Here is a 24,523-nt window from a genome sequence, read left to right as displayed (position 1 = left end):
TAAGATATCATTCTATTATGACTAGGAATTAGACTTAAAAGAAATAAAAGTACCATTCTGCTGTTGGAGAGTGTTGTTATATAAACTACAGCAGTGCTCGTGCATTAAATCATTAACCGGTGCTAAACTGCTCACTGCATCATGTAATTAATAACTCGAACCATCAATGTATGAATCAAACTCACTTAGACAGCCAACGGTTTCTTTTCTACGCGTAATTTTTTATATCCATGTATGTGGTTACAGTAAAATCATATAAAACAGTGAAATTGCTCAGGAAATCTGTCCTGTCTTGCCTGCGCTCGAGACGGTGACGTGTGAGCGCCACTGACAGATTCTTCACTCCTATTGGTTGTCGCTCGCGAAATTTGCTGTTCATTTGCATAAAGTTAAACAATTCTTAACTTTTGTCGCTTGACTCGCATTGCTTGGCACGCCCACATTCTGTCGCCAACGGTCACTGTCGCTCGTGTTGCCAGAAGTTGCCAGCTCTTCATTGAAAATGAATGGGAGCATGTCGCTTTGACGCTTTGTCGTGTCGCCGGAAGTCGCCAGCTCTCCATTGAAAATGAATGGGAGCATGTCGCTTTGTCGCTGGCAGTGTGAACGGGGCTTTAGTCAGAATTTTTGTTTATCAAAGTAAAATGTGTATATTCTTTCATGACACATTTATACTTAAATATATCATATTTATTTGTGAGTTACTATCAGACAATATTGTGTCTAATATATTCCACAATATTATCTTCTTATTATTGAATTGTTGTTAAGAAATATCACATTTGCAACTCAGTGTTCAAAAAAATGCTGGGAAATCACTTCATATAGCCCTACAAGAGTGATTACTGATAAGCTGTCTGAAAAAGAAAGAAAGTCACGTTATAGAGAAGAAAAAAATCACCCACTGACTTTCAAAGCTGCTACATAGTAACGACTTTCTACTTCGAGGACCTTGATAGAAATGTAGTGGAGTGAAAAGTACAATATTTGTCTTTCAAATGTAGTGAAGTTAAAGTCATAATTTCCCAGAAAAAATAATACTCAAGTAAAGTACAGATACTCAAAAAGTGTACTTAAGTACAATACTCAAGTAAATGTACTTAGTTACTGTCCGGCTCTGTATATATATTAAAGATTTGATGCCATGAACCCCACAAAATATGTCAAATTCAGTGAGTAGTTGCTCCTCAAACACTCATTTCAGCAGTCTGTTACCGTGTAAACAGGACTTTATTTACTGGTGGACTAATAAAAACTCCTGTATTATTACTCTGATCTTTTGATGCATTCAATTTATCACAAGTGACCGTAAAGACACTTAAAATGCTACAAAATATATCTATTTCCAATAAAAGCTATTCTTTAGAACTTCCTCTTTATCAAAGAATCCTGGAAAAGGCATGGTTGCTAAACATTCAGCTTTACCATCAATGGAAGAAACAAAAACATTTTAAAAACATTACAGTAGTTTACAAAAATTTATTTTAAATTGTAATATTCTGGCTCATTGAAATTACATAGAAGTCAGCCAAACAGATTTTAGCTTGGGGTTTTGCTTGCCATGTTTTTTATGTAATCAGGATGGCAATTCTTGGGCCCAGTACAAAACCGTCATCACAGGCTCCCTTAAGCCTGACATGGCCCCTTATCGGCAGCCTTGTGTGTAATATGTATCAGATGGTCCGTGAGTGGTCCATGAGCAGGCCGTCTGAGGCTGAGACAAGGTTAAGCAAACTGAAACACTAAGTGGTACAAATAGTTCTACAAACCTGGTGCAATCTGGACTTAAGTGCCTTATTGAAGTGGTTTATTTCACTGGTCACTTCTATCTTGAACCAAACCTGTGATGTTTACGTCACAGGCCCAAAAGAGCACTACATACAACATTTATCATCTTGTCAGTACTGAGACGAAATCACAAATAGCCAAGCCATATCTTAACCATAAGGCAGCATGGTTGGATAGCACAGCAATGCATCACACTATTATGCTACACCAAATGGAACTGAAAATAGCTGTAATGGAAGTCCCATCGGATCAGTTTTTGTGCCGGGATTCCTGCATTTTGAGTGACACCATTTGACATGTGTATGTTAGAGATAAAAGTGTTGGATCTGACATCCATCTCTGCATTTTAACTTTTTATTTATTTATTTTTTATCCTACCGCTTCATTCACATATTGTTGTAATGAGTTCACAAAACTGATTCTACAGACGAACCGCTATAGTTTGCTCCAAACTCTTTCGACTTACTCTGTTTCATCTGTCTATTTTCATCATTCTTTGTCTTTCTCTCACTCTCGGGTAAACCAAATGTGAACAGTTGTAACTCTGTAGATACTTTTTTTTTTTTTTTTTGCAAACTTCACACAACCCAGACAAAGATCCAGACACCACACCTCCGTCTCCATTCTCTGAACTTTCTTTCTCCGTCTCTCATAAACACACCAACACTGTGCTTTGATGTTGCTCCTGCATAGACAGAAAAAAAAAAACTAAGAAAAATTGACTGAAAAATGTGTGAAAAAAAAAAAAGATTTCTTGAGCTAACTGAATGAGCATCATATATTATATACTGTACACTACTGTTCATTGGGGTCAGGAAGATATATTTCTTTAAGAAATTTAAATACTTGTATTCATCAAGAGATTACATTGTTTGACCAGAGCAACTTAGAAAAACCCTTGATTAACTGTCAAAGAATTGAGCATGGCCTTCAAGAAATTTTGTCGAATGCCACTATTGACCAATAACATAAAAGGACAACTTGAATATGCTCAAATTAATTTGGATAGACCTGTGGAGTTCTGGAAGAATGTCCTATGAAGTGGTGTGACCAAACTGGAATTTTTTGGACCCATGGATCAGCAGTATGCCTTGGGGCAAAAAAGGACCATGGCCAAACATGGAGGTGGACCAGTCTCATTATTGGGGGGCATCATGGATTATTTAAAGTATCAGGACATTTCGGCAAATATTGTGATGCCTTCGGTGCAGAGACTGAAGCTGACGATCGCTGGACTTTTGCAGCAGAAAAATCATCCCAAAAGGATACATCCAAATCTATAAGCTGATGCAATGCATTTTTTTTTTCCAGTTAATGAAATTCAACACACTTTTGTTTTTCAAAAACTTCATTCATTTACTTTCAGATTCTCTACAAAATCTGTCTCATGGTGGGGTTAATAATTTTGTACATGAATGTTTACAGCCAATTTATTTATTTATTTTCCCCCCATCAACTTTACATTCTCAAAATCACTCAGATGTGTATTAAACCTTCAATAATAGTTTACTGATGGCTTGGTTGAACTGCTTTAAAATAGAATGGAAGGGGCCTTTAAAAAACTGTTCTGCATTATATAATTCTGGTACATGGGGTGTTTCTGCTCAGGTGTCTAAAGGATCTGCCCAATAAAACCAGGTTTTGCTCAGCAAGAACACAAATTAGAGGGGACATTGACCATGGGTGTGTTAAATCAATTTAAATGCAATGAGTACCCAGCATCTGCTACCCCTATTTACTAAGTGCAGGCAGAAGAACATAGATGCCCTAGCTCTGGAGTGAAAATATCCTGCTGCTATGATCACAGCTGTATATTATTATTATGACCATAGTGTTTCAAAACAACATACGGAAAAACCCATACTTGACATTACACCTACAACCTTGACACAATACCAGTGCTTGTTGAGTTGACACCATTGTAAGGAACCCATAATCCATGAAAATAAAATGGAACAGTCCATACCTCATGAAATATAATGATATACGGGTATTTTAGGCATTGTTGTGAGGCAATGTGGAAGCAGCATGAGAAACATATTTCATTATTGAATGATTTAGTCCCTTCTTTTTGCCTGTTTCCAGTAAAGCATCATTGCTTTGGAGATTGTGCTTTATTTATTCACTTTAAGGTAATCTAAGATGTATGATGAGTTTGGAGAAATTTAGCTTGCCCACCAACTGATCCTCTGCAGTGAATGGGTGCCGTCCAAACAGGTGATAAAAACATCACAATGTTTTAACTTAAACCGTTGCTTCTGGTCAAAATATGAGTCCATAATCCACCAACATGTTTGTTTAGAACTGTATTGGACCATTTTCACTTGTAAATGGAGCTTGATTTATTTTTACATTTCTCTCCTGATTCAGACAAGACAACTTTTTTCACTTGAGGAAGCAATATTATAGATTGCTGAGAGCAAAGTTTTGAAGTAAAAAAAAACAAAACGCACGCCTTAATGATGGAATTGATTCTTACAAACACACAGATTTTCACTTTCAAGACATTAATTGATGGATTGGAGTCGTGTAGATTACTTGTGATGTTTTTATCAGCTGTTTGGACTCTCATTCTGACGGCACCCATTCACTGCAGAGGATCCATTGGTGAGCAAGTGATGTAATGCTATATTTCTCCAAATCTGTTATGAAGAAACACATTCATCTACATCTTGGATGGGCTGAGGGTGAGTACATTTTCAGCATATTTTCATTTTGGGTGAAGTATTGCTTTAAATAATTTGTTAGGTTATTTTGACCAGAATGATAATAATGGAGTGAGTTTGACAAATGCCTCTAGTTAGTTTTGACAATGTTATAAAATATAGCCCAGACACAAAGCATTTGCCGTGCTGTCTGCTGGTTTTTTTAATTTATTTTTTTTAGATCAAACAAGGATTTCAAGCTCAAGTTGTTGCCAAAAAGGTATTAGCAGTATATTTTGCTCGTATTTGAACATCTAATAGTTGTTCATTGTTTTAGTGTATAAAAGGTTCTTGCTTAATCAACAGGAGTAATGTACCAGTTACTGATTTGTTTTCTTGTTTCAAAAGGGAAATGGCTATTAGCGTATACTTATTATTTAAATGAGCACAATCTGTCTCGAAAAAAAAAAAAAAAACTGTGTGTGTGTGTGGATGGGGGGGTGCTCATTAGAAATTCCTAGAAGTTGCACGCAGTGGAGCATAAATTACTTTAAATAATAAACTACTTTAAATAATAAATTCAAAGGAACAAAAACATGATTGCTGTTCTGCAGCAATGTAATTTATCCATTATCCCATCCCATGAATAAGTAGAGGTGCGTGCGGTAAGTGAATTATTAGGAGTGTTTTTTTCAACATTAATTAATTTTTCTGCTTCACTTAATGGCATCACATAGGCGCACCCCCTCACAGCCCTCATTGAAATGCTTGTGATGGCATCACCTATTATAATGAACTGTTTAACACTGAAGATCCATGTGACCCCATAATTTCCTGTCTTTTGGCTTAAGTTTTCAGATTCTGCAAACTAAATATCTTCCATAAGACAATTGAAATTAAATCTTTGCATGTTTTTCTGTTTTATATATATATATAAATATACACATACACACACTTTTTTTCTTCAGAATAAAAAGTTAAAACGTACAGCATTTATTTGAAATAGAAATATATATTGTTTGTAATATTATAATTCTTTTTACTGTCATTTTGATCAATTTGATGCATGCTGGCGGAATACAAAAAAACAAACAAACAAAAAGACAAAGAAATCTAACCCCACCTGATTCCAAACTTTTGAACAGTAGTGTAGTTTTCTCAAATAGTTAAGTGTAAATATTTTCCACGTTTTGGCTCTGCCATCTAGTGGTAAATGGATATTGAAACAAACAACTTCCCACTTGTCTAGAAAAACAAAACACAAACAATTCAGATATCATTAAAAATTTTATTTATGGTTAATGGGGTATATTATCCCCTTATATTTGAACAATACCTGTCAGTGAACAAATTCTAAAAAAGGAAAATCATCACCCATATTCCAAAACTCTCACTGTGGATTAAGTAATAAATGATGATCCATGCCTATATTATTTACATCCTTACAATATGTTGCAGTGCATATCCAGCGTCAGCCTAAATACCATTTCTGCGGATAATTCCAAAGATCAAGCTCAGTATGCTGCTTTCACATGCCACTCAATATAACAACCCTTACATTGGTCGCACCCTGACTTGTGAAACCGACGAGTAAAAGGAACCTTCTGAGCATCTCTGAAGACAGAATAACTGACTTGATCAATGCACCTATACAACCTCAAGAGAAACCCAACACCCCATCAACCAGAGACCTCAGGCACATGAGAAATCAAGGAGAGCATCCATCTTCAGACATCACAGGAGGGTGAATAACATGCTCAACCGGAACACACTTCTTACGATTTGGCGTCTCCCCTGAAAAGCAGCTGAATAAAATATGTGCACTCGAAATATCCAATATGAACCTAGAAGACAAACTCAATCAACAGAGTGAAGGTGAGAACAAGATGTGACTCACACAAGTGTTTAGTCATGCACCGGGAGAACAGCAAGGTACCGCGAGGACAAGACAAAACGCGGCAAGACTAAAGACGCAGCCCTGTTACTTCTTCTGTTTACAGAGGTAGAGTTCTCCTGTCAAACTTGTTTACACCAATGTGAATTTCTGAGTTATCATTCAAAGAGACAGAAGTTGTGGATTTCAAGGGAACGCATCCGCCTTAGTCTCGAAGGCATTGTATGTATTCATTTACAACACATGTATTCAAACTTGTTCTTGTTATTTTCGTCCTTCTAAAGCCAGATGAAACTGAGATTCACCTGAAAGGGTCCTAATCAACCTCGATAGTCATCTCTCATTGTCATAAATAAATAGCAAAAATAAACAAAAATTGCATTTGCCATCTGTGGCACGTTATCCCAGAGTAGGCAGGTCTGTGACTGTGAGTGTAAGCTTTTGGACTGTCCATTTATCAGCATCTGTCTATGCATTTGTATTTGTATTTGTTATGAATGTATTCTAATGCGTGTTTGTGAATCTGTGGATTGTGTGCTGTTGCCAGGCAATAATCAGGTGTTTGAGTGCATGTGTGCACGAGCACTAGTCCACTCCTAGAGCTTTGAGCTGTCTCTCAATCTCCTCGTCTGATATCCCATCTGCTTTGGATGTAGCGGCGCTTGGTTGCTTTCGGCCAGTTGAAGGGGCATGAGCCATCTGCAGGGGAAACGAAAAATCCATCATGGATAAAAATACAATGTGATGGAGAGTGCTTCCACAATCCAAGACTCAATAGTCATGACACTTCACTGCATAAGGCGGTAGGGTCTAGAAAACTTTAATTCTCTGTGGATCTCATTCTCTAAAATACTTTTTTTTTTTAAACATGTGAACGTTTTCATACAGAAGTTATGATTAATCAATAAGTTCACACACTTATTTAATGTTGTCTAAAAAGTACCGGTACTTCGTTCCAAGTCAATGCTAAAATGTTAACTTTCTGTATTTAACCCATTCACAACTGGAAAAAAGTTCCATGCTGTGCAGATGAGCAAATGTGTTTTATATAAAGATTCTGCTGTGTGTGCTCTCAGGTTAGAGTGCAGAACATAAGGACACATTTGCAAAGAGTGATGAATAGCTGTACAGATGACGTTGTTCAGAATGAAGGTTGTGCAGAACACCTTTATATGGAGATAGGGGCAGGTTTTATGCAAATTAAGAGGCAAGAACAAATTTATGCACATACACACCATGCAAAATGTAAAAACTGACTTGAACATTTACATGAACAACACTTGTATGGTAATATCATTTAACGAAATCCACTGTGATGTGGTATGTTTATCTGACACTGCTGGATAGAGAATTTACAGTTACACGAACTGCTGCACGATAAATAAAAAGCTTGTTGGATAATTTGATGGCGATATATGATGCGATATAAGATTAGTGGGTCAAATCAATTTGAATTATATTAAAGTTTTTTTTTGTTTTTTTTTTAAGAAAACATCTCCGAGCAACAGCAAATCTTGTACTGAAGTGGCATTCTGAAAATGCATTATGCAGGATTACTGAAAATCAAATGCAAAATCTAAATGAAGGCTTAAATATAGGCCTATTTATTTAAATTATAGGGAGATTGGAGCTTTGACTCCATTTTCAACATGATCTTTTCTCATATGTGACCCTAGACCACAAAACCAGTCTTAAGTGTCAATTTTTTCGAAATTGAGATGTATACATCATCTGAAAGCTGAATAAATACGCTTTACATTGATGTATGGTTTGTTAGGATTGGACAATATTTGGCCGAGATACAACTATTTGAAAATCTGGAATCTGAGGGTGCAAAAAAAATCAAAATACTGAGAAAATCGCCTTTAAAGTTGTTCAAATGAAGTTCTTAGCAATGCATATTACTAATCAGAAATTAAGTTTTGATATATTTACAGTAGGAAATTTACAAAATATCTTCATGGAACATGATCTTTACTTAATATCCTAATGATTTTTGGCATAAAAGAAAAATCGATAATTTTGACCCATACAATATTTTTTTGACTACTGCTAAAAATATACCCCAGCGACTTAAGACTGGTTTTGTGGTCCAGGGACACATATTGCTTCTTTAAATATAGTTACACATCAATCTGAAAAAGCAGGCCATCTGAACAAAGTGTAATCTTAATTAGATCAAAACTTGAATAACTGGATTGCTGCTTTGGTGCTATATGGGAGACATTATTATTATTATTTTTTTTTTACAGTTTAGTGCTCAGACCAATTGAAGAGGTTTGGCGTATTTCTCTGAATAGCCACTGTGGTTTACTGGTTTTATAACCACTTCTGATTAGGCATGGTCATCACATTTAAAGGCAAAATACTCCCAAACAACCGAGGTGCTTCCTCGTTTTGGCCTTGTTTGAATGCAAAAACAAGTTCAGTTGTAGGTTCTCTGCTTCGCACTGGCATCACTGCTGCTTAGTTGTCGCATATGATACATATACACATATTTTCTCTGCATTACTGTCTATGGAATAATACACTGAAATCATATTGCAAAGCATATTTTAAAATTCAATATACTGTGCAGCCTTAATGGACACAAATCGATTTCAACACTAATGCACTACAGTAATAAGTCTGTTTATTGAATCTGGCGCCTCAACATAATTTGATTGATGAGATCTCACCTTTCCTGAGATCTCAATTCCAATTTCATCCAACACCTGATTCACAATGTCCTGAGATTCTTCCTCATCACCAGAATCCTCAAAGATCTCATCCAGTGTGTCATTCACTGTAAACAGACAAATGCACAGGAAAAAAGGTCTAAAAACATCTATTACAATCAAATGATGCTGTGTTTTGTTCAAAAACAATGGGAAATTACAAAACAGTATACACATCTAACTCAAGATGGCTACAGGTGCATAACACAATGTAAGGAAGGTGGACCTGAAAGTATTTTAAAATGTAATTTATTCCTAGAAATATCATTTATTCCTGTGGTGGTAAAGCTGAATTTTCAGCAGTCATTAGTCCAGGCTTCATTGCCACATAATCCTGCTCCGGGTGCGTGTTCACGGTCACCATACTTGGCCACACGTCACTTCACTTTCACTTTATCTATTTAACCCCTTAACGGTCATCCCCATTTTTGAAAATTCACGAGAAAGTGCACTATCCAAACTTAAATTATTATAATTCATGAATGCTTTTGAATACAGACCTAAGGTTGGTCTCTTTTTTAAAGAAGACAATTAGCAGATTATTACAGAAGTGAAATCATTTAAATTTACTGTAAAGAAAATGTACTGTACTATTTTTCCTTTATTTTATATAAAATAAATATTTTAAAAAGGTAGTTAAAAATACAAAATTGCTATAAAATTAAAGCCATATGTCTACATAAGTTGTGTTCCAAATTTGACGTTGATATAAAAAAAAACGAGGTTCATATGCAATTTTGTTTAGGCATTATACCAAAAACAAACACCTGATTCACAATGTCCTGAGATTCTTCCTCATCACCAGAATCCTCAAAGATCTCATCCAGTGTGTCATTCACTGTAAACAGACAAATGCACAGGAAAAAAGGTCTAAAAACATCTATTACAATCAAATGATGCTGTGTTTTGTTCAAAAACAATGGGAAATTACAAAACAGTATACACATCTAACTCAAGATGGCTACAGGTGCATAACACAATGTAAGGAAGGTGGACCTGAAAGTATTTTAAAATGTAATTTATTCCTAGAAATATCATTTATTCCTGTGGTGGTAAAGCTGAATTTTCAGCAGTCATTAGTCCAGGCTTCATTGCCACATAATCCTGCTCCGGGTGCGTGTTCACGGTCACCATACTTGGCCACACGTCACTTCACTTTCACTTTATCTATTTAACCCCTTAACGGTCATCCCCATTTTTGAAAATTCACGAGAAAGTGCACTATCCAAACTTAAATTATTATAATTCATGAATGCTTTTGAATACAGACCTAAGGTTGGTCTCTTTTTTAAAGAAGACAATTAGCAGATTATTACAGAAGTGAAATCATTTAAATTTACTGTAAAGAAAATGTACTGTACTATTTTTCCTTTATTTTATATAAAATAAATATTTTAAAAAGGTAGTTAAAAATACAAAATTGCTATAAAATTAAAGCCATATGTCTACATAAGTTGTGTTCCAAATTTGAAGTTGATATAAAAAAAAACGAGGTTCATATGCAATTTTGTTTAGGCATTATACCAAAAATAGCCACCGGGTGCCACCCAAACTCCATTGAATTTTTTTTTTAGATGCATTTCTGTCACAAATCTATCAATTTCTCTCTCAATATTAGTCTGTCCCAAAATAACCACCAATATATGGAATCTTAAGACTTAAGATGATATGTATTATGTCAATATTATAAAAAGTTTTGATTCTAAAAGACTGTAATACATTTTGTAATATGACACCCCCCGCTAAGGGGGAGGAGACCCTAAAAGATTTTGAAATACCATTTCTATGGTAACGCAATGTCTGATTTCAAAATGGTTTTCACAAGATACATTTTGAGATTTTAAGCTTTCAAATGGCATATAACTTATGATTACTAAAACATGAGATTTAAAAAAAAGGCAATTTTGTCAAGATTATAAAAAAAATTTGATTCTAAAAGACTGCAATACATTTTGTAATATGACACCCCCGCTAAGGGGGAGGAGACCGCTAAAAGATTTTGAAATACCATTTCTATGAAAACGAAATGTCCGATTTCAAAATGGTTTTCACAGGATAAATTTTGAGATTTTTAAGCTTTCAAATGGTATATAACTTATGATGATTACGAAAACATGAGATTGAGAAAAAGGCAACGAAATAAAGACTTTTTGTGACAAAGGTCAGAACTCCTGTTATGATGTAGATTTGTCATAGACTCTTGGTGCATTCTTGTCATAAATTAATCTATTACTGTTCCTACGTACTTTGTAATAAAATAAAATGGAAAAATATCTATTTAGGAGTCTTAGACCTTTCCAATGATATATAGTTTGTCATGATTATACAGTATTAGGATTTAATTAATAGCACTATAGTGAAGTAAACGTAGGCATCCCGTATATGGTGACAGTTAAGGGTTAAACAATCCCAAACTGTTGAAGTCTTTACGGTCACGTTTTATCATTTTAATACATCCTTCCTGAATACAAGTATTAATTTCTTTAAATCATAATGACCCTAAACTTTCGAACGGTAGTGTGTACTAATTATTTTGGAGCAATGATATAAGTGTGCAGTCATTTACTCTTTTTTTCCCCCCACTCATTTCTCTTGGAAACAACAAGTTATTCAACATAGGAGTCACTCTGGTATAAGAAAAAAAAAAGGCTGTCCTAAACTCTTCCTTCCTTCTTATGACATTATTTTATAAAACCCACTAACAAAAACACCCACGAAAAAAAAACAATAAATAAATCTTACTCATCTCTTCTGTCATGTCCATCTTTGCAGTCTCTTTCTGGAAGTTCTGCAGGGTCTGCATTGTCTTCTTCGGATCCATCTTTTTGTTGACAGCTTGCATTGTCTGTAAGTTGTTTTGCGAAAGGCAGAGGCACAAACAAATGAGTCACTCTTTGATTCATGTCCATTTTTAATTTTTGCACTTATGACTACTTATGCAAAGGCTGTGTATTGAAGTGCTAGTACACTGTGCAAGCTATGCATTTATAGACCAACATGCTGTATGTGCTCAAATCAGTACAAATACTAATGAAACCAAAACCACATGGCTCGTTACATACATAATTAATAGAGCTGTTAAGTTGTGCACAATGTCAATTTGCTGCCCTAGCTAGAAACAAACTAGCATTTTTGAGCCATGACTTCCCTTGGGAATTTATAATGGGGTTTTTGAAAAGTGGTTTTCCATTTATGAGTAAAATAAGGTTAAGATTACTTTAAGATCCTTTCACATTAAAGAGAATTTCACAAACAAAAAAGTAAAGTTGCTTCTGGTAATGTTTACCACAGTCCTTATTTTACTCATAAATCCAAAACCATAACTCAAAATACCCATTAGAAATTCCAGAGGGAAACCATGACTCGAAAATGCTAACCCTCCTTGGTTTTTAGGACTACAAAATAAACAGCCCCATTTACTTAAATGTGAAATCACAGCAGTTCCACATAATATTCAACCTAACTTAAGAGTTTAGTTTTAAATCACTGTCAGGATTGCCTAAAATGAACGGAGCTAAAATTCATGAGGCTCAGGACAGACTTTTAGAAAAATTAGTTAAAAAAGAAAGAAGGATCTTACTTTGGTGGTTGTGGCCATGGCACCCGCCATCTTCATCTGGGAGTTCATTAGCTTGGTTTGTGTGGACATGGAGGTGACCTTAGAGCTGACGGCATATGAGCGCGTTTTCTGTTTCCTCACTTGAACAAGCTGCTTGGCTAAAACTTTACAGGCCTCTCTGTTTCCTGTCTTTGCCATTTTCTTGATTTCCATCTCCTGTGATAAAGAAAGCAAACAGTAGGAAACAGTTAGGGATGGACCTACCGGCATTATAATTGCATCACACAGTTATCCAGAATTAGGCTTAGTGGTGAGAGTAGTAGCAGTAGTAGAATAAGAAAGAAGATTTTTTATTTGTATAATACTTTTAATAGGTAAAATGCAGCTCAAAATGCTTCACAGGTGAGAACAGAGCATATTAAAATAAAATGTGTATGTGAAATACAGTATGTGACATGATTTCGATGTGAATTTAAGTAATTATATGTCATTTTTGTTGTACATTTGTGCAAGAAGCCAAAGAAAAAAAAAGATTTTTGCCAAAAAATAAAAATGCTACAGTAAAAACCTGCTGGTTGCTTAAATGTACGTATGTTACCATATACAGTGAAAACTGCGAATGGTTTAACATCACATTATATTTAATTTTACTGTAAAATACTGTCACATTTATTTATTCACATCTGATTATATATTATTTTAAATAAACAACTTTGTTTATTCATATTTTTATCATTAGCAATGTGCTTTTGGGTGATTTTTGTTACATTTTGTTATTTAGTCATTTTGTTTACATTTTTATTTTAAATAAACAACTTTGTTTATTCATATTTTTATCATTAGCAATGTGCTTTGGGTGATTTTTGTTACATTTTGTTATTTAGTCATTTTGTTTACATTTAGTTATATTTACTATTTATTTGTTATATATTTTATTATATATTAAATCATGTTTATTGCATTGTTTTAGTGTTTATATACAAGTATTGGTTATGTTTTAAGGACATGGCCACTTACAATGAACTTCAGTCATCATAGGGCCTTACATTTAAACCTGTATTTATATGAAGTTTATCATTTAAATATAAAAAGCAGTTTTTGGTAGTTCAATTAGATTAATTAATAAATTAAAATTAAATCACTTAATGAAATATGTGGTTGTAAGTTGTGAAATACAGAGTGACCAATGTCATTCCATAATACCTGAAACACTGTCACAGTATTTTATATACTATTTATGGCAACCACAGCTGCCGGTTTAAATGTAAATTTAACAGGATATTATTTACAGTGTACGATCATAGTTATGTTTGCACTGGTATGGTCGGGAAGTCGTGGCCTAATGGTTAGAGAGTCGGACTCGTAACCTAAAGGTTGTGGGTTCGAGTCTCGTACAGGCAGGGATTGTAGGTGGGGGTAGTGAATGTACAGTGCTCTCTCCCACCTTCAATACCACGACTGAGGTGCCCTTGAGCAAAGCACCGAACCCCCAACTGCTCCCCGGGCGCCGCAGCATAAAAATGGCTGCCCACTGCTCCGGGCGCCGCAGCAAAAATGGCTGCCCACTGCTCCGGGTGTGTGTTCACGGTGTGTGTGTGTGTTCACTGCTGTGTGTGTGCTCTTTGGATGGGTTAAAATGCAGAGCACTAATTCCAAGTATGGGTCACCATACTTGGCCACATGTCACGTCACTTTAAGTATGAGTGTATGAATGGTATGAAGGGTGGCGGTTATAAGAAAAGTATCAGTTTCCACCAGCAACTTCTGAAAGATAACGTCACAATGGCATAAATAGGCCTTATCTCAACTCCAAACACAATCATGAGCTCTTAGTCATAATCCACTGCCACACTAAGGCTCTCTCTGTGCCATTAATGACATAACCTCGTGATCTCACACACCTCAGTGGTGAGAAAGGGGAACATTTGGCATCATATTCACGTCACACTGATGGGTGGGGAATCTTACCAGCTGTTTTTCCTGTTTTTCCAGTCCTGTCCGGTCTCTTGTAATCTGTCTCTGCGTTCCCCGCAGCTCTTTGTTCTGTTCTTTAATAACATCTGGATTATGAGAGGAGATATAGTTATCGATCACCATGTAAATTATAAATGCTGAAATGTCTGAGTCAGATAAGAAATGAATGTATGGGTACTACTTCAATAACAAGCCATTTTAGACCACTTAGCTTTACAGTAGTGGCCCAGTGATTTTATAAACTATTAGAATTGTTTTATAGACAATCTTTAACTCGATACTTTTACGTATCAGTTCTTAGACTTAAGTCAGATCAAGAAAACTCAAAATGTTTTCGGTGGCAGCTGTCCCAAACACAGTTTCAGAATATATAGACGCTTCTGTGTTAGATAGCACAGTGGACAGGGCCAAAAAGAGCCCAAATGAGATTTAATGTATTAAACAAAGTAAACCAGTCGATGATTGACGTGAGAGTGTTGCTGGGCGGTTTTAACAAACAAACAAGCCCTCAGAGCAGCAACAAGAAACTTACCATCTACGGTCTTTTTCTTGAATAACGATGCCATAGCTGCAACAAACTCCGTCGACCACGAAAGTAACAGAAAGTAAATATGTCACGACGACTAAAATCAAGTGAGAGTGGCCTATGTATCAAAACACCATGATTATTTCCTGGTTCCTGGCAAGTAGGCGAAAAACTTGTGCGCTTCTCCTTGTGCAGTGATTATTTAATTTTGATTGGTGAACATTGCCGTGACGTTGCACTCAAGTTATCCAATCGTAACTTCATGTTGACAAGCACCGCCCCTAGCTACTGCAAAACAGAGGTCTCTCTCTCGTTCTCAAATTACGGACTGGAATACATTTTTTCCTTTTCCTTTAAAACATGGGTCCTTTAGAACAGGGGTTTTCAAACTGGGGCCCGTGGACCCCCAGGGGGCACAAGGGAGTACTGAGGGTCCGTGTAAATGTTTAGAGAAAAATAGTGTAAAAAAAAAAGTAAGAAAATTAAGCGATAAAAAATAAGATACAAATAAATAACTAAATCGAGTCAAATAAATAACGAAAAGTTTGATTAAAATAAATAAATAAATGACATTAACATAATAACAATTGATCAATCATATTAAAACATAAATAATAAAAATGATTGAAACAAATAGAGTAAAACAAACAGAGTATTTGATTAAATAAATAATTCGATGAATTAATAATAATTTATATAACAGCACAGTATTATAGTGAGTAGGAAAAATACAACATGCAACTTAATAGAAACTAAATATTTTCCAAATAATATTTTACATATTATGGGGGCCCCTCATTCATGCTCCTCGCATGAGGATGGTCATATTTGGGAGTCCGTTGCATCTGACAGATTGAAAACCCCTGCTCTAGTGCATTTGAACAGATGTATTCATATTTATTAAGACAAAAGGCAGCCAATCGCGGCACAAAGATTTGACGCATGCTCGGGTGGGTAGACGTAGAGCGAGGGCTCGTGTGATTCCGACTCCGTTCGGCAGCTGTTCGTAAACCTTCGTACACAGTTCGGCATGTTCCGCCTACACATCGGATCCTGTCGATCGTGAGTTAGGGCTGTATTTCGTCCCCCTCGCTCGTTCTCTGTGTTGTTGTCCTCGGTGACGCGACGGAGGTGTAGCCTGACGCGGTCTCTTACGTGTCGGACTAAATAAAAGTGGAGCTCCGGAGGCCCGGGAGTGACGAGGCGAGTCTGTGTCGGGTAAGAAGAGACGCATTCGTGGGGGAAAGCGATAATGCACTTGCCGTTTTAGTGGACATGTCGCAATGCTCGATGCGTCTGTAACAAAGAGATCATGGCGGCGGTGGGCATGTTTCTCAACAGCTCAGACTTGCTTGCAGACAATGAGTCAGTCAGGCAGTCGAATGAGGAAAGCGCGACGGTTCTACAAAGTGTTTATGGAAAGGATAAGAGATGCGTAGTGTTATGAATGCGATCGCCCATCCGTGGCACCTTTTTATGGAAATACTACAGCACACGAAATATTTTTTTTCTTGGCTCCAGCATTGCTTTATGGAGCAGTCGAAGCTCTCCGTTACATTAAAAATCTTTACTGCAATCTCCCATGCATAAGTCTTCTGTACCACTAAAACAATTATCCTCTGTAATCATTTGTGGGTTTTAATCGGTAATAAAATAAGAGAAAAAGTAATGCTCTTGAGTATTAATTTCCTCAAATGACACCATAAAACAGTGACTTTGTGTTGCATGCTTGCTTCATTCAACCTGGAACACTTATTTTACATGTCGAAACACGCCTGGAAATGCAAGCACTTGTATTTATTGTTGTGCTTTACCTTAAATAGCCATAAATAGGCACTTCACAAAATGTAGTAATTTTGATGGCGCCTTGTTTGAGTGTTTTCTTTAACTACATCCATAAATCCTTAAAAACCTAAGCTCAAATCTGAGTGACAGCTGTATACGGAAGTAAAAAAAAGGCGGCAAATGGAGTCAACATGGTTTGTTGAGCACGAGTTCTAAGTCTAACATTATTAACTTACTCATTACAAAACCGTTATGGGTCCATCAAAGTGAATTTCGTTAATATAAATTAAGCATGTTCTCAAACATCCGTTAACGCCTCTGTGTACGATTGTTGCTATTCATATTATAATCTGTATTTTTCACATTAATTTTGCAATGTCATATTTTTGTCGTGTAAATACATTTAGACTATATAATATGTCAAAAAATAATTTTATATCATATATTGCAAATGTATGATTTATTATAAATGAGTAATCTATATAATTTTACTTGATTAAGTTAAAACGTAATGCATACATAAATACTTTATAGGACAATCCTTCAGGCTACATAATTGAATACACAAAATACTCAAAATGAAACTCTGACAAGCCCAGTCTGTGGGCAGGGTGTTTTTTGCGGTCACACCATTTCAGATACAGTTTCCCTTGTCAGGAAACGTTGATGACCTACTATATATGTTCATAGGATATTTATAGTATCCTGTATATCTGCCAAAGTAAAAGATTGAAATTACATCTCCAGGCAATCTAAATGACCATGGAGGCAGGAGCAGATGTCCAGCAGGGCGGCGGCACTGCAGTCTCAGAGACAGACACTCAGCAGATTGCTACCTTGGCGCAGGTGAGTTTGCGTGTTTTCGAACCTCTTGGAAACACGTTTGCTAGCAAGACAGCTCTAGTAATTATGCATGTGACTGTGGGTTTATATTTGAATTCAGTTCAGTTCTAGCTTAGTTTAGTCTCTGTGTCTCACCCTGTTGTGCCTCCCTGACGCAGGTTTCCATGGCTGCAGGACAGGTATCAGCCACTGCTCCCACAGTGACCTTAGTTCAGCTGCCCAATGGGCAAACGGTGCAAGTTCACGGCGTCATCCAGGCAGCCCAGCACTCTGTCATCCAATCCCCCCAGGTGCATACTGTACAAGTAAGCCTGACATGATGGTTAATTTATGAGAGAACTGTAAAATTGTGAACATTTCATTACATAATTCTGTTTGAGATGTATTTGCAGACTCCAAATTACATGCAGGTAGCTTCTAAACTTGATAGTTTAGAAACAATACCTGGCCTTTTTTTGCTATCTATATTCACGTTCTTTTGTTGTCTTTGTATTAGATTTCTACCATTGCTGAGAGTGATGATTCACAGGAGTCAGTGGACAGTGTGACAGATTCCCAGAAAAGAAGAGAGATCCTGTCTAGACGGCCCTCATACAGGTACCTGAATGGATTTGTAGTTTCGGTGCAGTGTCCCAGTTAATTACCTAGACTCTGGCAGGCCACCACAGTTTCATAATGAACCAAAAATATTTTTACTTAATGACTTTAAAAGAACTCATTGAATGTTGTGTTTTGCACCATTGCTTTGGCAAAGCATCTGTCAGTTGATCTAGAATCGAAACCGTACTATGGCTTTGTGCACTTATTAAATCACAAAAGGCTGCAAGTTGTGTTTCAAAGCGAAGTGCGGCACTATATTCATTAGGGATGTAACGATTCACTCAACTCACGATTTGATTCGATTCACAATTTTGATTTCACGATTCGATTCACGGTTTTGATTTGATTTTTTTTTACAAAATGAGATTTAAGCAAATTATAAATTAAATGTGTCCTTTTATTATTGGTTGGACAATCATGATCCAAACAAAGATGCTGCATGCATGCAACATGATCAGTTTTTAATCTAAATTAGATTGTATAATTTCGAAATTTGAAGCAAAAACAATGGTTTTTAACGGAGCGGACGAGTTGAATGAGACGCAGATTCACTCTCTGCCAGCAGATGGAGCTTAAAGCATTTCCTTGGTTTCCACTGTAAACAAAGCAGCGCTGCTAAAGACAGTAAGTTCCTACCCCTAAATGAATCGCGATTTGTTTAGCATCTCAACCGATTTGAATCGTCACATATTTGAATCGATTTTCAACCAGCTCGCGGTTAATCATTACATCCCTAATATTCATGTGAGTAGCTCACTATCAGGTTTTTCCAGCATATTAAGAGCATCTTGATTCGCAGTGAATGCAGCAAGCTTTATCGTTACATACGTCAATGTATGACGACAGACAACTAGTTGTCCAGTCCGGTTCCGTTCACACAGCGCGTGTTTTCCGAGAATGCGGTTGTGAGTCCTGAAAATTTGCAGGTGTGAATTCGGTTACAGAATACGGTTGTCACGCCTGAATATAACCGTACTGTGTGTGAACATAACTGTATTAAGGACTCAAATACAGGACTGACAACTGTATTCTGCTGCTGTGTGAACGTGGCCTGTGTTACCATAGACATTGCCCTACCCTGCTCGTATGGTATTAATTTTATGTGTGCAGGTCTTAAAAAGGTCTTTAAAAAGTCTTAAATTTGATATTAAAAATCCTGCAGATAGGTGTGTGCGACATCACAATTTTTGATCGTGGACGATTCAAATGTCTCCACGATCTGCTTTTGAAGAAATATTGCAGTATTGTGCTACAGCGCACATTCTAACAGTTGCAGTTCTGGCGACTCCGTCTCAATATACTGTACAACGCGACGTACATTCACATCAAAGGTTAACTCAGCAGTAGAGTTACACTCACGGGACACTGCACTTATTCGCAATCACAAAAGTACATTATTTGTATGTGCTTGAAAGCCTCGCCGGTTAAACATTTCATTCGCATGCTGTTCTGACATGCACCTTTTCTGAGTGCGTACACCTGAAGCGCGCACACTAAAAAGCCTGTCAAACAGCGCCTGATTACTGGACTAAGTTATCTTTCGTGTCTGATTGCGCTAATATTGTCAAAAACACACAAGGTTTACAGATAAACACAGTTAGTTATTATGTCTAAAGTGAAAGTAAACAGTTGAGAGAAAAACGGATGCGTGCAGCTCTTAAAGTCACAGCAGACTAATAGAACTAAACATGCTGCCGCTTGTCATTAAAGGGATATTTCACCCCAAAGTAAAAATTCTGTCATTATTTACTCACTCTCATGTTGTCCCAAACCTGTATTCATTTCTTTCTTGTGCTGAACACAAAAGAAGGTATTTTGAAGAATTTATGTCCAGATCAACATTCCTTATGGAAATCCTAAAATCTGTCTTATAGTTCATTAGCAAACATTAACAAATGTTCACAAGCTTGATTTGACATTTTGTAACACAGAAAGATCCTGAACGACCTTTCATTCGATGCCCCAGCAGTCCCACGGATAGAAGAAGAGATATCAGAGGAGGATTCCACTCCAGCCATAACAACTGTTACCGTGCCAACACCTATCTACCAGACAAGTAGTGGGCAGTACAGTAAGTTGTTTACTTCTCTAGTACAAATACACTACTGCAACTTTTGAAATAGTAACTTGACACTTTGAATTTGCTAAATATACAGTCAACCTCATGGCTTTTGTTTTCCCCCAGTTGCTATCACTCAGGGTGGGGCGATCCAGTTAGCCAATAATGGAACAGATGGAGTTCAAGGGCTACAAACCCTGACCATGACAAACGCGGCAGGCGCTCAGCCCGGCACCACCATCCTGCAATATGCACAGACCAGCGACGGCCAGCAGATACTGGTGCCCAGTAATCAAGTGGTTGTACAAGGTGAGATTTTACCAAAATAAATGACATTTCGGTTCTAAACAAGTACCTAAAACCTTGAATAAAAGATTAAGTAAGTGTGCTGGCATGTAGATTAAATCTAGGCTAGGCTTAATCTATATCTGGCAGGCAGCCACACAAGGCATCTAAATGTCTCCTTGTCAAAACATAAACCTGTGTTGCTTGTGTTTTTCAGCGGCCTCAGGAGATGTTCAGGCGTATCAGATCCGCACCACAACTGCTAACACCATTGCTCCAGGGGTGGTCATGGCCTCCTCTCCTGCACTGCCCAGCCAGGGAGGAACTGAGGAGGTCACACGCAAGCGGGAGGTTCGGCTAATGAAGAACAGGTATGATATATATATAAAAAAAAACATATTTGCATGATTAATGCACTAGCTCATTTTGGACTATAAAGTATGACCCAGGTGAATTGTGTAAAATCCGAGAAAAATTGCTGTGTAATTTATTAGCAGTGTTATACTAGAATAGGGCTGGGCGATAATTTTTCCGCGATAAAACGATATGAAGAGTTCAATAAATGTTTGATATAATGTTTATTTATAATGTTTCTATTTATCCGTGCAGCTCAGATTTCAAACGGCAGCGCAGCGCAAGCTCACTAGAGCAGATGCGTTACTCACTGACGAGTCTGTGTCACGCGACACTAAACAGTGCTGTGAGATCCAGTGTGAAGCGCTTGAATTCAGCGAAGAACACGTCTCTGTGATTTAAACTAGTTTAAAGCCAGTTGAAACAGCGCTGACAAACAGGAGAAACATTGTGAGCAATGAGACAGTCAGAAGACTTTAAATCTACAAATCGCCATCATTTACCATGGATTTACTGTAGTAACACTAACTACACCATGGTATTGTGGCAGAAATGTGGGCTATTCATATGGAATTTTATATTATTAATGTAGACATGAATTAAATGTATTAATGGAGTAATGGAATGTAATTACAGTATTTTTTGTGATTAAGCTATAGCATTTGTGCATTTAAACTAAATGTATTTTTCATACAAATACCTAGAAACCATAGTTACATAGTTACATTTTTACCATGGTATTGAGGTGCTATAGGCTATGTGTGGTTTTAACTGTGGTTATCATGATCTAAATTAGGGCAGCACGATTATGACAAAAATCCTAATTGTCGATTATTCCCTTGAAATTATAATTGCGATTATTAATTACGATTATCACAATTTACATTGAATGATGTTATATCATTGTTTGAAGCAACCGCATGCCATATTTTTTAGATGGAAAATAAACAAGCTGAAAACCCTCAAACTGAAAAACCTTTATTGCTTTTCTATAGTATTAAGCCTCAAATGGCATGTATTCATTGGATTGGTTTCTTCTTTAAATAAGAAAAGGTAAAATATGCATGGTATTACAATCTCATGTTAAAACTAAAATTAAAACAATGGAAAAACCCTTAAGATAACTGTTCTTAAAAAAACAGTTCTTAAGAACACAGAATAACATAAGTGGACTTTGAACGATTAATTGCTGCTTTGAACGATTACATAATTGTGACATCCGTAATTGTAATCGCGATTAGAAATTCAATTAATTGTGCAGCCCTAATCTAAATGTATGTTACTATGGAAGACCATTGGTTAATTTTAATAAAACTCAGTCAGAATCATTAAATTTCACCATATAAAAATGAGTTTGTTACAATTTTTACAGATGGTACTGTTTTTAATAATGAACATACATTTGCATCTGCATCCTAACTCAAGCTACTGTCAAATGTGCATTTCTAAGAGACAAAAATGGATGATATTAATATGCAACCTGCACTGCAAACTGTGCTGAAGATACACATCATCAAAATCAGGAACACAAACCTGTTTCATGATTTGAAACAATATCGCTCATTAGAACATGCAGATACTAAGAAATTCATTTTTCTATATTGACATTTATTTTGTTCAGGAAAAATGACTAAAAAAGTGTAAAGAATTCAAAAACGTGAAGTGTGTGTCATGTTCTGGCCATAAAGAGTCGTTTAAAACCACAATTAATGGTCTGGTTTCTACAACTTTTATTTAGGAGCAAAAATCTGCCTTTAAACTGGAAAGAAATCAGATTTGAAATTTATCTTGATAATTATCGATATCGACTGATATGAAAGATTTTATCGTGATAATTTCTTTGGCTATATCGCCCAGCCCTATTCTATAATAATATTGAATGAGGGGAAACATTTTTTTTCAAGCCTGATTAAAATGCCTGAGATTTTTTAGTGCCATGCTTGCTTATAGATATTTTTTCTTGTAACTATGACTGTATAGCACCACTGTACCACGTTCTCCCTTAGAACTCTAACCTAGAATCCTTTGATTTTTGTCACATTTAAAAAATCATTCAAATGTGGAGTAAATGTGGCATTTTTAGTGACTCATGTGGTGTCCTCTGTAATCGCCTGACTGTAATAATATGTTTCCACCACAGAGAGGCAGCACGGGAGTGCCGCAGGAAAAAGAAAGAGTATGTTAAATGTCTGGAAAACAGAGTGGCCGTACTGGAGAATCAGAACAAAACGCTCATCGAGGAGCTCAAAGCTCTAAAGGACCTTTACTGTCACAAATCTGAATAATCGCCCTCACACATATGTGCTGAACGGATCTCTTCTGGTGCCTCAAGAGACAGAGACTCTGAACAAACCACAGGCACTCTTTTCATTTCTATTTCCTTTTTAAAAAAAAATATCTTCTGTAAAAATCCAGTTATCAGGAATACATTGTAAGTTTGTAAGTGTACACTTTTTTTATTTGCTTTTTTCTCTTCAGAAGAAAGAGAGTCGGTTTCTCTAAGATAAGACAAAAAAATGAAATGCAGGGTACAGTTTCGTTATCAAACACGTTGCCCTACTTGAGGAGCGTTGCGAACCATAACGAGCACCTTTCAGCTGCAACCGTGACAGGGAATGAATGTTTGTGTGGGTTTATCATGGAAACAGCCCAGGGTGCTGCTTCTGAGACCTGCTCCTGTCACTCTTTTGAAAGACTTTCCCACACTGCAGCAGTCGTTGATGGCGCTGCCTGCGAGCATGATGTGTGTGTGTATATATATATATATATATATATATATATATATATATATGCACCTGTGTTATGACTTTGATATATAATCCGTCATTTGTCTAGTTTTTCTTAAGCAATGTTGCTTTTGTTACAAAATTAAGTGCTATAAGGAAAAAAACTCAAGTCACATTTGTTAACAAAAAATAGGTGGACGTTTTGAAACATGGAATGATGACATTTGAAAAAGTGTTGTAAAAAGGTAAATGAAATATACTATGTGATTTTCAGTGAGCATTTGATAGCCCCTAATCAGAAAATCATTTTTTAACTTGTAAGTGTGCTTATATTGTAATATATTGGAAAGTCTTCATTTATGCCAGACTTTACAGGTAATTTTAGTGCCATCTACACTGATCAGAGACTTAATTGTGGTGATACCATTATATTTTGGTCAAAGATTTTGATATACAAAACTGATCTCTGATCAGTGGGAAATGTTTTTTTTTTTGGTTCCACATTTCAGTGATGAAAATGCTGTTGTTATTCTCTTCTGTCTTTTGCCATAACATGTAGATGTTATTATTATTATCATTTTTGTTTAACATTTCTATATTATTTTGACTATGTATTGTATTTTTAAGAAATGTTGCTTATGTGTAACTTAAATCAGTTAAAAAGCATTCTGATGCAGTCTTTCATCAACAATTATATATTTGGCAGTTGTTCATAATCAAGTGTGTTGAGGTAGTTTTTTATTTTTGAATTTAATGTTTGTGAAGATT

General features: G+C 36.2%; 2 protein-coding genes across 4 annotated transcripts; one reads left to right on the top strand and one right to left on the bottom strand.

Annotated features, from left to right (window-relative positions):
- Positions 1-5,707: 5,707 nt before the first annotated feature.
- LOC107654764 (charged multivesicular body protein 2b-like) lies at positions 5,708-15,320 on the bottom strand. 2 transcript variants are annotated; one of them, XM_016442013.1, is made up of 7 exons: positions 15,110-15,320; positions 14,572-14,663; positions 12,625-12,819; positions 11,787-11,889; positions 9,812-9,882; positions 9,006-9,041; positions 5,708-7,026 (listed from the first exon to the last, which is right to left on the bottom strand). In XM_016442013.1, exons 1-7 carry the CDS (start codon positions 15,141-15,143, stop codon positions 6,913-6,915), a joined length of 645 nt encoding a protein of 214 aa, XP_016297499.1. In that variant the 5' UTR covers positions 15,144-15,320; the 3' UTR covers positions 5,708-6,912. The 2 variants fall into 2 exon arrangements, with proteins under 2 accessions (XP_016297499.1, XP_016297506.1); XM_016442020.1 differs by lacking the exon at positions 9,812-9,882 and having other exon boundaries at positions 9,006-9,112.
- Positions 15,321-16,161: 841 nt separating this feature from the next.
- On the top strand, positions 16,162-23,515 carry LOC107655119 (cyclic AMP-responsive element-binding protein 1-like). Of its 2 annotated transcripts, none has more exons than XM_016442552.1 (8): positions 16,162-16,321; positions 17,636-17,734; positions 17,890-18,021; positions 18,228-18,328; positions 20,263-20,402; positions 20,517-20,699; positions 20,893-21,046; positions 23,170-23,515. In XM_016442552.1, exons 2-8 carry the CDS (start codon positions 17,645-17,647, stop codon positions 23,312-23,314), a joined length of 945 nt encoding a protein of 314 aa, XP_016298038.1. In that variant the 5' UTR covers positions 16,162-16,321; positions 17,636-17,644; the 3' UTR covers positions 23,315-23,515. The 2 variants fall into 2 exon arrangements, with proteins under 2 accessions (XP_016298038.1, XP_016298030.1); XM_016442544.1 differs by having other exon boundaries at positions 17,890-18,036.
- The last annotated feature ends 1,008 nt before the right edge of the window (positions 23,516-24,523 follow it).

Source organism: Sinocyclocheilus anshuiensis, unplaced genomic scaffold (assembly GCF_001515605.1).
Source record: "Sinocyclocheilus anshuiensis isolate Anshui unplaced genomic scaffold, SAMN03320099.WGS_v1.1 scaffold1231, whole genome shotgun sequence".
NCBI classification, from domain to species: Eukaryota; Metazoa; Chordata; class Actinopteri; order Cypriniformes; family Cyprinidae; genus Sinocyclocheilus; species Sinocyclocheilus anshuiensis.
This window is presented reverse-complemented; position numbering and strand designations above follow the sequence as displayed.